This window comes from Mauremys reevesii, linkage group 2 (assembly GCF_016161935.1).
Source record: "Mauremys reevesii isolate NIE-2019 linkage group 2, ASM1616193v1, whole genome shotgun sequence".
NCBI lineage: Eukaryota > Metazoa > Chordata > Testudines > Geoemydidae > Mauremys > Mauremys reevesii.
In genome coordinates, this window is record NC_052624.1 from 114,286,213 (window position 1) to 114,301,281 (window position 15,069).

Sequence of the window (15,069 nt, forward strand, 5' to 3'; positions counted from 1 at the left end):
CTTTGTTGGCATTGGTACTGGCATGAATATAGCAAGATCTGACTTCACTGTTTTCCACTAGCAGAAATTGGTGGTTGACACAGATGCAGCTCTCTCCTTTTTTCTCTATTTGAAGATTTTCTACTTTTAAAATCTCACAGAAAGCCAAAAACCTCTGGCCTCCCTTAATATCCACAGAGGATTCTAAGAATCTTGTAGACTTTGGTACCTTTCCTTGATTTCAGTTTTGTTCTTTGGAAACTGAATCCTTGCAAAGTCCTGTTCATCAGCATGTCTGAAAGAATACGGACCTTCCTTTTCTTGCCTTTCCTTCCCTCTTACCATGCTTTTTGAATTAAGGTCAGGTATATTATACATATGTCATGTACAGAGTCCTTAGCATGAAGAATTTATTCTCGAAAGGTAGTGCGGCGTATGGTTGCCATAATAGAAATATGTTGAGGAATGGTAGAGGGTTTTTTTGTTTGTTTTTTTTAAAGGAAAGAAAGGGGTTTGTTTTACAATAAGGATGAAGTTGACTGAACAACTCCCACTATTCAAAGGGGGGCGGTGTTTTGTTTTAAATACATTAGGGAAGCCTATTCAATGGCAGGATTGCTTTGTCTGGTTTAAAAACAAAGTTTTGCAACTGACATGTTTCAGCTTTCTTGGTCAAAAGAGGAAAAATTCCAGTGAAAGACTGAAGATTCAAGTTTCACATTCTGAATTCCCTTCATACTTTATCTTCTGTGTTTTTTGGGTTTTTTAATTTATTTTTTATTTTTAATCTTTGAGGTTCCTGGTATTTGGTGTCCACTGATCTAAATCTGTGGCAAATTTGCACGTACCTAGTGCATGTCATCTCTAGGTCTGAGAAAAGTGAGTGTGCATTATCTCCATCTTGTAGAACTGTTTAGCCCACAGTCATGCAGCAAGCCAGTGGCAGTGATTTAAAAAAAGAAAAAGAAAAAAAAGCAGGTTGCTTGATTCCAAGTTCTGTGTTCTAATTTCTGTATGCTTCTGCCTTCTCAGAAAAGGGAATGCCATTTCTTAATCCTTTGATGCTAATACATGTTGTCCCTTCATTGTCTCTAAACCCTTCTCTCTTCTAGAATAGGGGAAAGAAGTTCCAGGAATGTGGAACGTTAATTGTAAGAATGGCCTTTATATTTTTCCCCTCAGCACCCTTCCACTCATATTTTGCTGTTTTGTTTTTCTGGGTTTTTCCCCCTCTTATGGAAATCTCAACTTGAGAATGGACTGAGTGGTCAGTAGAATCCAGAATCTCTTTATTTGCACTGGTGTTATTGTCTGGAGTGTGTGGGGGAGGAGAAGACTAATCTGTATATAATGGCAGACTTGGGCCATGTGAGCCATCTGCCTCCCTTGAGATGAGAATCAGACTTGTTACACATGTGCCCTCGTTGCAGGTAGAGGAAGCAGCCAAGAAAGCAGGTCTTTGCTTGTTTTTGATAATTTGGAGATTTGTCTCCCCAAATGAGGCTGACTGTTGCTTACAGCTGGAAGGAGGACAACTGGGATGAGCAAGGACTGAAGAAGTCTGACTAGCAGTTGGGTGCAGGGGAAGTTGGCAAGGTAGGGAGGGAGTGTTATACAAAGGGGAAAAACTGAGGAAAAAATTGTACTGTACTTCTGGAAAGTTACTTTTTTGTTTGCCTATATCTATTTGTCTTGTCTTTTAGATTATAAACTGTTGGGTTAGGGACTGTTTTCTGTGCTGTTTGTTCAGTGTCTAGCACAGAGGGCTCCAACACTTGTAGGAGGCCTTCAGACACTGTTGGAATAAAAATAGAAAACATAAAGACCTGATTACATGGAGCTCGTTATAAAATGTAACTCCAACTTTATAGTTGGTACATTTAAAAAAAAAAAAGGCAATTTGGTTTGCTGGGCAACTTTATTTACATCTAATATCTTGTTTTGCAGACAATGGTACATGGACTCAGCTCTGGTTGGTGTCAGATTATCATGAGCATGGATCACTCTTTGATTACCTAAACAGATATACTGTTACTGTGGAAGGAATGATAAAGCTAGCTTTGTCCACTGCCAGTGGACTTGCACATCTTCACATGGAAATTGTTGGCACACAAGGTAACTTTATAAGTGTTCAGTCTCATATGACCTTATGATCCTAAAAGGAAATGGGGCATTTGAAAACCTATTTCCATAGTGAAAATTATCAGGAGAATTATAGGAAAGATCTAGCAATTGAAGACCTTGTCCATATTTGAGTTGGTATGCTGCTTGATAAGGTATTGTTTGAATTGTTGCACAAATGTGTAGTTATATTTGATGATGGGATTAAGCTGAATGTGTATATCCTCTTACACCAGCTGTGCAGGTATATCCATCTGCAAAAGTGGACAGTTTCTTAAAATTGTGGTCAATTAAACTGCAGATCATGTATTATCTGTTGGCAACAAAATGTGACTAGTTTAATAGCTGTTTGAGTGGGGGGGGGGTGTGTGGTGGGTTTGTTTTTTTTTGTTTTTTTATAAAGAACATCTAAAAGACCCCTGTGTAGTATCCCGGTTCTTAGATTGCGTGTGTGTCTATATATTTCACTGTAAGTGCATGTATACCCAGTGCACCCAAGCTTGGGGCTTTTGGTCAGCAGTACATGTTGGGACAGCTGTCCACCTTTCTCTGTTTGTTCTCACAACACATGGCTGCAAGTTCCAGTGATGCCTCAAAGCACAAGATGGGGAGCATATCAACAGCCTTTCCTGTGTAAATAGTGAGTTAGTATGTAGTTAGCCTTGACTTTTATAGTGTTTCCTTTGTTCTCCTTTTAGACTTTTTTTTTTTAAAACCTGGAGTGATACTTGCTACCAAATAGTCATGCATAAGTCCCTGGGCTTTAAGAATGGTCTGTCTTATAAGGAAGTCCTGCCTGTTAATGATGAGCATACTAGATGCCTCATCTGCCTAGGTGATGACCATGTTGTGGACAAATGTTCAGTTTTTGTATCTTTTTGTAAGAAGACTTCAAAATCAAGGGACTCCTGTCTCAGGGGTTACTCATGGAGGGGACTGCATGCTTGACTGCCAATCCAAGCCTTTCTTGGACAGATAAGTGAAGTACATTGCCTCCTAGAAGTTCTCTAGCAGCTATTTCTACTTAGCTGCTCCTTCACTGAAGCCCTCAACCTCTGATAGAGGAAGAAGAGGTACTGGTCTTTTGTCCTTGGGCCAGTCATTAAGGGCCCCAAGACATCCAGCTCTTCAGAGCTCAAGGGTAGTTCAAGACCCAGAAAGGATTCCTCACGCACCTGTTGGGGACTCCACCATTGTACCTCAGCTGAAATGGTACCTCAGAAACTGTTTGGTACCAAGCTAACTTCAAGAGTACGACAGCATTGCTTGCCAGTACCATCTATATTGGCTCATTGGCATAGGTACTGATGAAGCAAGTACCTACTGTACTATCTACTCTTCAGGAACAAATGACCCCAGCACAGAAACCACTGGGTACTGTCAACTCTTCCAGCAATTTATGGGAGCCAGAGACTTACTCTGTATGTTAGCACCAGACTTTCCTATGCAAGCCACTCAGACAGTGGCCTCAGTACTGGCAAAGCCAATCATACCTCTGAAACCTTCAAATATAAGGGCTCCACGTACACCTACGGGCACCACATGAGCCTTACCAGAGGAATATTTTTCCTGCAGAAGTTGCCCAAGAAAACCTTAGACTGATTATATTACACACAAGTGGGACTGGGTGAGTAGCTTTACCCATCAGCGAAGGATTGTTGGACCATGCCAAGCTTCTCCGGTACAGACTTCAAAGAAAGTGGACTGTTGCTACCAGCTGCCATTTCTTTAGTCACCCTACTCCAGGTGCTGTGATGGTGGGAACAGAAAACAAGAGGTCGAACCAGGGACATTACAAATTACAAAAAGACTAGGAGCCAAACAGGACTGATTCCTTTGGAAGGAAGACTTATTCTGCATCTAGCCTCCAAATGAGAATCACTAACTAACTCTATTATTGAAATATGACTTTATTCGCTGGGCTTTACTGAACAGTGTATGGAGGAGGAGTTTAAATCTATTGTCACTGATGGCCAGCTAATAGCCAGGACATCACTGCAGTCAGCTCTCAATGCAGCAGCTATAGCCTTCAGATCCATGGCAATTTTCACCATGCAGAGGTCTTTGTCTCCACACACAACATATACCAAGGGAAGCCCTAACCACTGTTGAGGGCCCGCCCTCTGATGCGTGCTGCCTCTTCAGCAAGAAGACTGATGAGGCTTTACATGCCATAAAGAATTGAGAGCAACATTAAGGTTACTAAGAGTATATGCCCCAGCCCCAAAAGAAGGCAGCATAGGCCTCAATACCATTGAGAGCCTAGCTTCCAGCCTAGGCAAGCTGATTCTTTGACAGCAGGGTAAGTTTCTACTAAGAAAGTCATAGGCGTCTGCATCAACAGGCTTTACCCATCAGGCTCTATCAACATCAAGGCAGACAATTTGACTGCTTCATCAAGAGCAGAGCTCTAGTCATTTTGATCTTCCTTCTTTGTGATTTGAAAGCACCACACCCTACACAGTATTGCAAAATATGCTTTGTGAGTTACTTTGAAAACTAACTTGCTAGTCAACATCATAAGAAGCTGTATGTAGTGTAAATTATATGCAGTTATTAATTCTGCCCCTTTCTCTCCCCCTGTGGTGGTAGCACATCTTCAAAAGAAGACAGCCCTGCCTTAGCAAAAGTTGTTAAAAAGATCTGTCCTAAACAAAGGACTGTGTTTACCTCAATTGCATATAGTGAATAGGGTCCTCAAGACAGCTGTGGGAGAAGATGGCAGGAAACAGAACAACTTGCAATTGTGTAAACACAAGTGTGGGAAGAAAGAGAGCATGGAGCCATGTTCACCACCAGACTTCATGTTGCCTTCCTCATTGGATAAACTTTACTTTGAGGATTAACCTTCAGAAGACTCCACTTCGCAGGTTCGCTGAACTGTAAACTTAAAGTTTTCTGCCCCTTTATCTCTTTGACCTAAGACGATAAAGGCCCCAGCACCTTTGGGCCTTTGGAAGAGATCTTGATCGAGGAGCAGATCAGTCACCATCCTGCTGGAAGACTGAGGGTGAAAAAGGCCATCTTAAATAAAGTCTTGAACCGAAACTTGCTAGATAAAGTTTTAGATGTAGATACATGTTTTCACTTGTATTTGCTGGTAACCATTTCTAAGTTACCTTCTACTTGAATTGACTTAAAATCCTACCTTCTGTTTTGTTTTTAATCTAAACCAATCCAGTGCTGCGTTTAAATTGAACTGTTTGGTAGCTCCAATTCAAGTAACACACTGTTGAATATTCGACTCCTTTTAAAAGGGCAGTGAACCTTAATATCCCTCTGATTGTTCCAGTGCAGGGCTGGACTTTTCACTTTGAGAGAACTGGGCTGAGGAGTGCGTGGAGTCACCATACCAGTTGTTAACCAAGGGTGGTGGAAGCCAAGAGAAATCTGTGGTGTTGCAGGCAGGCTTCAGGATCCAAAGCATTGGACCAGGGCTGCCCAGTACTTAGAGTCCATGCTTGTTGCTGGCTGTGGCCATCCCAGCTGGAGAGTCACAGGGGCAAGGGATTATGAGGCGCTTGTAAATCCAAGAGGTGGCAACTCTTCAGTGGTCTGGATTGCACCTCAGAATGTGACTGTCCCCTTCTTTGGGAAACCTGTTGTACCTCAGTGTCTGGAACTCCATAACCACTGATTGATGGTTCCAGTAAATTCAATTTTACTCTTTGCCCTACTTAATCCACCTTCCCCTTTCTTATTCAGGGACCATTTTCATGAGGTGGTACTGCTTTAAAAGGTACAGTGTATTCTAGCTCTCAGAGCAGTAGAGGAGGTTGCTTTACAGCACATGGGAAGGGGTTTCTACTCCTGATATTTTTTTCATATCCAAAAGGGGCCTGGGGACTACCCTGCAACCAGGAAAATTGAACACAATCCAGGATCATAATCGTAGAATTTAAGGCCCAAAGGGGACCACCAGATCATCTAGTCTAACCTCTTCCTGAATATCACAGGCCACCCAGCACCTTGGTGCTAAACACCACAACCTAAATATTATGCCTTGCATGAAACTAGACTATTATGTACCACAAGCAGAAGAGTAGAAGGGCCCAAGGTGCTCACAAGCTAAAATTCAGAAAGCTGATATCCCTTCCCTCTAAAATGTCCCTAGATCCAAATAACGGGTACGCTGATCTCGGTCTGCAGAATGCCTAGTTTCACATGGCAATCAACCCAAGCCACAAATTATTTAAGGTTTCTAGTAGGGGACTACCATTAGCACTATACAGTGTTTCCATTTAGCCTCTCATCAGCCCCACGAGTTTTTACAAAGTATAGGACAGTGCTTGCAGTTCACTTCAAATGATTCCATTCTCAAGTATTCCCATATCTGGACAGTTGGTTAATTTGCATTTGGTCTATCCCACAAATAGTGGACAGCATCATCAGAAATAGTTGCCATTTGCACAGCTGGGCCTAAAATAAACAGGAAAAATGGTATAATCCCTTATACAAAGAATTGAGTTCATTGGAGCCATTCACAACTCTGACTGCAACAGCCTACTTGCCCTCAGGAAAGGTTTCAATCCATCCTAACCCTATGGATCAATCTACGGCCTTTCTCAGGAACAAAAGTAAGGTCTTGGCTGGGATTGCTAGGAAACATGGCATCCTCCACTTGTGTGACAGCATGCCAGATGTCACCTGTAATGAATGCAAAGCTGGTTGAAGTTTGTATCAATGAAGCATCCTTTGGACATGTTGCTTACAGTTTGATCATCAAGGTAGTGGATGGTCCAAAAAAATGTGTGCAAGGGAGTACTGTTTTCCTTTCTATTTCCCTCACATGCCTCCATGCTGGGTTGTAGAGCACACCTGGATAGGTACAAACTCAGGATCTATAGGCCAGCCAAGGATCAGCTCTTGTATACATCTTGGAGCTGAGAGCTGTATTGTGTGCCTGCAAAGTATTTCTTCCATCTCTCAAAGGCCTTACTGTCCAGGTGATCACAGATGACTGTTGCCTTGACAAAAAAAGGGGAGCAAGATCAAACCCCTTGTACCACCTCTGGGCACAACTTTGGGACTTCTGCATTTGGAACGACAGCACTATCAAAGCTTCATGTTGCTTGATGTGCAGAACATGTTGGTGGATCACCTCAGCAGGTACTTAGTTGAAAATCCTAAATGGTCCTGAAAAACAAAGTAGTGCAGATATTCAACAAATAGGGGCTCCCCAACATAGATCTGTTTGCAACCAAGAAAACAAAATGTCACTTCTGCTCCAGGGCCAACCAGAACCCAGGATCAGTAACACATGTATTCTTGTATCAGAGGGGTAGCCGTGTTAGTCTAGATCTGTAAAAGCAGCAAAGAATCCTGTGGCACCTTATAGACTAACAGACGTTGTGCAGCATGAGCTTTCGTGGGTGAATACTTGCATCCAACGAAGTGGGTATTCACCCACGAAAGCTCATGCTGCACAACGTCTGTTAGTCTATAAGGTGCCACAGGATTCTTTGTTGCTTTTACATGTATTCTTGTTTCCCTGTGATCTAGAAGTACTGTATGATTATTAGCGTTATCAGAAAGTTGAAATATAACTGACTGGAATGATTAATAGCCCTGGGATGGCCATGGCAATATTCATTCTTTGATCTTCTAACCCTATCACTACAACCTCCAGTTACTTTATTGTTGCTCAAGGACAGTCTCTGAATCATGACTAAATTGTGCACCCTGATCTTCAGTCTCCATCTCAATGTGGATGATGTGTCTAACTGCATTGGAGAGTGTGTGTGTGTTCACATAATGTCAAAAATGTCCTTACTAGCAGCAAGAGTCAAAAGTAGAACCACTTTAATGGCTAAGTGGAAAAAATGTTCCACTTGCACCCATCAGTCTCCAGTCAAAGTGCAGGTCCAAGTTATGTTAAAATAAGGCTGGAGGGTTTTTGTTTTGTTTTAATCTCACCTGACAGCCATCTCTTGCATTCACCCTCCTCTCCAGACGTGTTCAATGTTCTCCCATCCCATGGTAAGAATATTTTTTAAAAGGCCTCATAAGGGTTTACTCGCTAACAGGAATCTCTTCTTTCCTGGGACATCAATTAGTATTCGCAGGATTTATGGGCCCGCCATTTGAGCCATTAGCCTTGTGATCTCTCTTCTACTTATCACCTAAGACAGCTTTTCCAGTTGTAATAACAGTGGGAGGGAGAGTGGGAGAGCTGCAAGCTTCAATAGCCGGACCTCCCCCCTCTTTCTTCTCTCGCCCCCTCCACACCCCACCCCCACCCCGTTAATGTTAAGGGCAAGTGTTCCTGTATTTCCCCTCCATGGTCCACCAATGGCACCCACTCTTAAGCTCCCAGCTAATCAGCTGTCACCGCTTGGATAGAGACCCATGTCATTCTCCCTCTTGACCAGGGCTTTTTCCCAGATGCTCAGTTTTCTGCACACACTGTAATATCGCCATAAGCTACACTATGTGCTAGCATCTGCACTCTGTTTTCTCTTCAAAAGCTATGAACAGCTGTAATCACCACCCAGCACTTTCTAAGCAAACACATTTATTCCATGTAAAAGCTTTTCAGAGAAACTGTTTATCTTTCTCTCCCCTCCCCCCCCCCCCCAAAAAAAACCCCAACAAGCCTATACATATGATAAAATAGCTTACCAGTGATCATCCCTGTGCCATCACCCCTTGCAACTCCATCGAGGGCTTGGATCAGTATCAGTCCTTCCAATCCTTCTGCAAGGATTGCTTCCCCTCCTCCTGGGACAGAACTTTCTGTCCACTTGTTGGATCAGAAAGAAGGCCCTGAGTCAGTTTAAATTCAAGCTGTTTATCCAAGAGTCCTTTCCTTGTCTGGTCTCTGGAGAATCCAGTTTGAGCTAGTGCATGTGAACCTGTCCAGGTGATGGTACTTCTCTGGAGGTGTTACAAAGTGAATGAATTTGCCTAATCTCACCCTCTGCTGTTCTTAGTTCCTGCGGGAGCTGCAGTCGCCCTCCCCCGTGGAATTACATATAATCTATGGCCCACAATGATACATAAACTTACTTAGTAAGATCTCACAAAAATATTGTGGGGAAATTTTCATGTCACATGCTCATATACAGTTTTTTTACAAGAATAAGGTCTCATTAAGTCCTCATCCCAGATTCTTATCAAAAGTGGTCTTGAATTCCACCTAAACCAGGGTCATACATTTACCAATCAATGTTCTTCCAAAACCACATGCTTTCAGGGATGATAGCTGCACTCACTGGATATTTGTAGGGCATTTTCTTTTTATATAGACAGGACAAAACTGAAAGAGATCCTCACTAAGACTCTTTGTAGCTTATGCAGCGAGAATGAGAAGCCAGACAGTAACACCATAAAGAATTTCCAGCTGGATCACTGCCTTCATCAGGATTTGTTTTGACCTAGCAAAGGTGACACCACCAGCAAGGATTACTGTGCAGTCTGCTAGGGCTCAAGCTACTTCTGTGGCTTTTCTTAGCAATGATCAAGTCAAAGACTTTTGTAAAGCAACAGCTCAGTCTTTGGTACACGTTTGCTCAACATTATGCCATCATTGAAGCATCCAGAGCTGATGCAAACTTTAGTAAGATAGTTCAAATAGATTCTGATTTTCCACCACCAAAGGTGTACTGGTTGGGGGAGGCATCTACAGTGGAATAATATGTACAAACACTCAAAGAAATGGTTATTTACTTGTAAAGTAGTTGTGGTTCAAGATGTGTTGTGTACCCACATTCTATGTCACACACTACATTGCTGCTACTGCAGTCTAGTATCACCAAGATTCCAGTGCAAAGGAACTGGATGGGGAGAATTGTTGAGGTGATCCTGCCCTTTACTCTTTCAACTAGAGTCATGAGGACACTCAGGGTTCATGCACCTCCCCAGTGGATACTGCTGACCGAAAGTCTCCAGCTCAAGTGCACTGGATGCATGCTAACCTTCAGTGTGTGGAATAAAACTAATAAAGTGTTCAAAAATGTCAATACCATGTAACAGATCTGAGTGGAATTCTCTCATAAAAAAAATTTTTTTTATATGCCAGAATGCTACAGACTTGTGACTCAAGTCTCAAAATGTAAGTTTACTTTAAAATGTATTTTATTTTGAGAGAGATTAGCTACAGTACCTACTTGTCAGAAAAACAAGACAAGAAAAAATAAAGTTACTCTGAAAACATTTTTTCTTTTTATCTGGAGAGAATATTCTTAGCAGCAAAAGGAGCTGATTTTTCAGTATTTGGTAAGGAGCTGGATTTTTCATAAATCCTAGAACACTCTTCAGATATTTTATTGAACACAGATTGTGACTTATGCCTTGTATCCTAAGGAAAACACAAAATCCTGAAGTTATATTTCAGACTGGTCTCAATTTCTTTTCACTCCTAATTAACACTTCCATTATAAGTGTTATGTGTATAACGCATTCCATAAGTGCAGAAAAGAAAAAGTATCTTCATAAGAAAATAGCAGAGCAGTGTGGCTTTGGTGTCAGGAAAGTTGTTGTTCAACACTGATTGCCCATCACTGCTGTAGAGGGAGAAATCTGTGGCCTGTGGGCCACACGCAGCCAATCAGGCTAATCTGGCGAGCCGTGAGACAATTTGTTTACATTGACTGACTGACTGACTGACTGACTGTCCTCAGGCATAGCTGCCCACAGCTCCCAGCAACCATGGTTCATCATTCCCGGCCAATGGGAGCTATGGGAAGTGGTGGCCAGCACGTCCCTGCGGCCCATGCCGCTTCCTGTGGCTCCCATTGGCTGGGAACAGTAAACTGCAGCCACTGGAAGCTGCAGGCGCCCATGCCTGTGGACAGTCAATGTAAACAAACTGTCTCGCGGCCCGCCAGCAGATTACCCTGATGGGCCGTGTGCGGCCCACGGTCCGCAGGTTGCCTACCACTGCTCTACAGACACTGTCTGATCTATAAGGGCTTATCTATACAGGGAGACTCAGGAAAGTTATTACAATTTAAAGGTGTGAAGTTAAATTACATGGTTTCATAGCATTTAAGGCCAGAGGAAACATTAGATCTTCTTGTCTGATCTTCTGTACATCACAGCCCATTAATTTTTGCCCAGATACCCCTTTATTAAGCCCAAAGACTTTAGTCTAACTAAAGCATTCAATCCTCAAGAGGCTAACATATGTGCCTTAGAAAGAACAGGAGAGACCAATGAGGCTTCATATAAGTGAAGATAGTTCTGCAGGATATTGGTCCTGCTGTGAGCTTGGCAGCTACGGGCAAAACATAGGCACTACCCAAAGGGAATTGTTTTAGGTAAATATTTGTACTGGTGTTCATCATGTTTTGAAGATACAGAAGTTGCAAATTGGTGTCTTACCAAAAAAAATCCAATCCAACCTTCTCTCTCTCTCTCTCTCTTCTGTGAAAATTACTTATGTAGAAGGCTTCCCCTAAAATTTCAACAAAATGTTGTATTCCAGAATTTGATCAGTGTTTAGTCTTGGCTGTGCCACTGAGTTGCTGTGTGGCCTTGAGCAAGTTATACCTCAGCCTTAGTTTTCATATTTGTAAAATGTGATTGATTGCTTACTGTATCAACCTCGATGGGTATATAGTAAAGATTGATTGTAATGCTTTTTGAATGCATAAAGTGCTTTTAAAATAAGTGATCAGCGTTCACAGAAAAGAATGATTTGGGTGTCATTATCTTGGGACTTGTATAGGTTTATAAGCTTATTTAAACTGATGGAAAAATGTGAAGGTTTAGAAAGAACCTTCCTCTGGGACATGCTTGCAGGGAGCCTTGGTACTTTTTGCTTTCCTCTGCAGCACTGAGCAAGTATAGTACCTTAGGATCATGCAGACATATATCTCACAAGATAAGTCCCAACCTGCAGTTAAAGGAAACTGGTCTACATGAACATTTTAGTTCACTGCAAGCTGGGGTTTGCTTCTGCCATGCACTAGCAGGATACATGTCAACAAGGTCCGCATGGACAAACAGTTCATTAGTGTGGTTTCATCTATTTCCATTTCAGAACAGGGTAGATTAAAGCATGCTAAATGTTCATCAGCAAGGTTCATACAGACAGTTCTGTGTGTGGCAGACTAGACTGGGGTAGATTCACACCGTAGCTTAACACAAACTAAATTATCGTGTAGACAAGCCCTTACAGACATTGGTAGACAACAGTTCTTCCCTTCAATAGTTCCTTTCATTTTAAAAAGATATCTATTAAGTATGCTTGGATGAACGTTGAAATTGTGGGATTTGTGGTAAACAAACGCTTCTGCTTTGAAACTAAGTTATAAGTAATGTCATTCCAAAGGATAATCTTTGCTCAAAGTTATAAATAGTTAAACACAGGAGTTTAGAATGAAAGTGCTGTCTCAACGTTTCTGTTATCCTATAATATTATGGTAGTACCTAGAAGGCACAATTGTATAAAAAAAATTGTTGCTATACCAAAGACATTAGCTTATTACACCATTTTTGTTAGGCATTAGTTGCTCAATTCATATGAATAGTCCTTCCAAAACAACCTCCAGCGATGTTCAATATAATGTATTGTTCTGTTTACTCAACTATTGTTTTGTAGTCACAACTGTACAAAGATGAAAGTGTGACTCTAGCTAGTACTTCCCCCCCCTTCAGCTGTAGAGAAATCACTGCTAAATTCCTAGAATATAGTGATCATATTAACCTACAAATTTCACGTATGTAGATCACTGCTGTTCTACCAATATAGTACATCCTTCTGCTTCCTTCAAGAAGGTTTAAATGAAACTTATATTTTTAACTCCATATCATCCCTTCACATTATACATAACAAATGTGATACTTTGTTTCATAACCTCAAAATTTTGAACTCCTCACCCAGGTGAGAATATGTAGTAGAGGATTTCTGAAACATTCTTTAGTTAGCAGTAAGGATTTGTTTTGGGACTCTCGCCTCTTCTACCTTTTTTTTTTCTTCCCCTCCCTTCTTATGCAGGAAAACCAGCCATTGCTCATAGAGACTTGAAATCAAAAAATATATTGGTAAAAAAGAATGGAACATGTTGTATTGCGGATTTAGGACTGGCAGTGAGACATGATTCAGCTACAGATACAATAGATATTGCCCCAAACCACAGAGTGGGAACAAAAAGGTAAAATCATTAACATACTTACCAAATTATTTTTCTTCAAAATGTGTTTTCCTCTCCTTTCTGTGTAAGAGATTGATAGTCATGGGTCTGAATGGCAGTATGAAGAATAGCCTGCAAAATTGTCTGCGGCAGGCAGGGCTTCCCCCACACCCATCCTTTCCTGTCAGTTAGTCAACTGACTACTCCATGCTTAAGAGCCTTGCTGAATCTGGGTCTGTCTATAGCACTGCAAAAATTTGTGCAAATGGTACTGGGTATTGGGAGTTCAGCACCTCTTCAATATCTTCATAAATGATTTAGATAATGGTATAGAGAATGCACTTATAAAGTTTATGGATGATACTACGCTGGAAGGGGTTGCAAGTGCTTTGAAGGATAGGATTAAAATTCAAAATGATCTGAACAAACTGGCGAAATGGTCTGAAGTAAATAGGATGAAATTCAATAAGGACAAAGGCAGAGTACTCTACTTAGGAAGGAACAATCAATTGCGCACACATAAAATGGGAAATGACTGCCTAGGAGGGAGTACAGCAGAAAGGGGTCTTGGAGTTATAGTGGGTCATAAGCTCAATATGAGTCAACAGTGTAACACTGTTCGTGCAAAAAAAAACAAACATAATTCTGGGATGTATTAGGAGGAGTGTGGTAAGCAAGACATGAGAAGTAAGTCTTCCATTCTACTCCACACTGATAAGGCCTCAGCTGGAGCATTGTGCCCAGTTCTGTGTGCCACATTTCAGGAAAGATGTGAACAAATTGGAGAGAGTCCAGATGAGAACAACAAAAATGATTTAAAGGTCTAGAAAACATGATGGATGAAGGAAGGTTGAAAAAATTGGGTTTGTTTAGTTTGGAAAAGAGAAAACTGAGGGAGGATGTGATAACCTTTTATGTACTTGAAAACTATTACAAGGAGGAAGGTGAAAAATGGTTCTTGTTAACCTCTGAGGATAGGACAAGAAGCAATGGGCTTAAATTGCAGCAAGGGAGGTTTAGGTTGGACATTAGGAAAAACTTCCTGTCAGGGTAGTTAAGCGCTTTAACAAATTGCCTAGGGAAGCTGTGAAATCTCCCATCATTGGAGGTTTCAAAGACAAGGTTAGACAAACAACTGTCAGGAATCTTATAGTGATTACATAGTCCTGCCTTGAGTGCCGGAGACTGGACTAGATAACATATTGAGGTCCCTTCCAGTCCTACACTTCTGTGATTGTATTCCCAGCTAACTGGCTTCTTGTGTGAATTATGATCCCAAAGCCTTCTACTGTATAATGATACAGCCTCCATCCAGTCTGTTTGTCATATACATGAGTTATTTTAGATGAATCAGTAAGGGTATATAGGGTAATACATGAAAGATGGAAATAGAAAGTTGGTGCCTGGCATCAGCCTGAAGTATGTAATATAGTTGTCTGACCAGATATAGGAAGTGAATGGTGCAGAGTAGGATATCCAGCCTGTAACGTGGTGTTGGACAGATACCTTGTGAGGGGAAATATGAAAAGTTGCCTATACCGAATACCATGAGGTTGGGAAAGGCAATGGTCTCTAGCCTCTGATTAGGGAGTAGGTTTGAAATGTATAGGCCAGCATGCGCTCTCTCTTCCTTTAGGAACCCACCTCCCAGGTTGGGAAACAGTGGGTTTACTTTCTTTAAAAAGTGTGCACTTAATAGTGACCTTACTCCATTTCTCTTTGGCTGCATCTATGCAGTTAAACTCTTTTTTTCAGTCATAATTCACCTTTGCTGCCACACTGTTCCATTTTGTATTTATCTGTGACACTCTTGATTACCTTTCCCAGACCTGAAGAAGAACATAATGTAGCTCAAAAGCTTTTCCCTTTCACCAGCAGAATTTGGGCCAAT

At 41.4% G+C, this 15,069-nt stretch overlaps 1 protein-coding gene across 8 annotated transcripts in view; it reads left to right on the top strand.

Annotated features, from left to right (window-relative positions):
- Positions 1 to 15,069, top strand: part of TGFBR1 (transforming growth factor beta receptor 1) — a 101,415-nt gene that overhangs the window by 66,178 nt on the left and 20,168 nt on the right. For all 8 annotated transcript variants that reach the window (XM_039521687.1, XM_039521688.1, XM_039521692.1 and 5 more), the window contains 2 exons: positions 1,927 to 2,094; positions 13,043 to 13,199. In XM_039521687.1, coding sequence (XP_039377621.1) covers positions 1,927 to 2,094; positions 13,043 to 13,199 — 325 coding nt within the window. The remainder of the gene's footprint in view (positions 1 to 1,926; positions 2,095 to 13,042; positions 13,200 to 15,069) is intronic.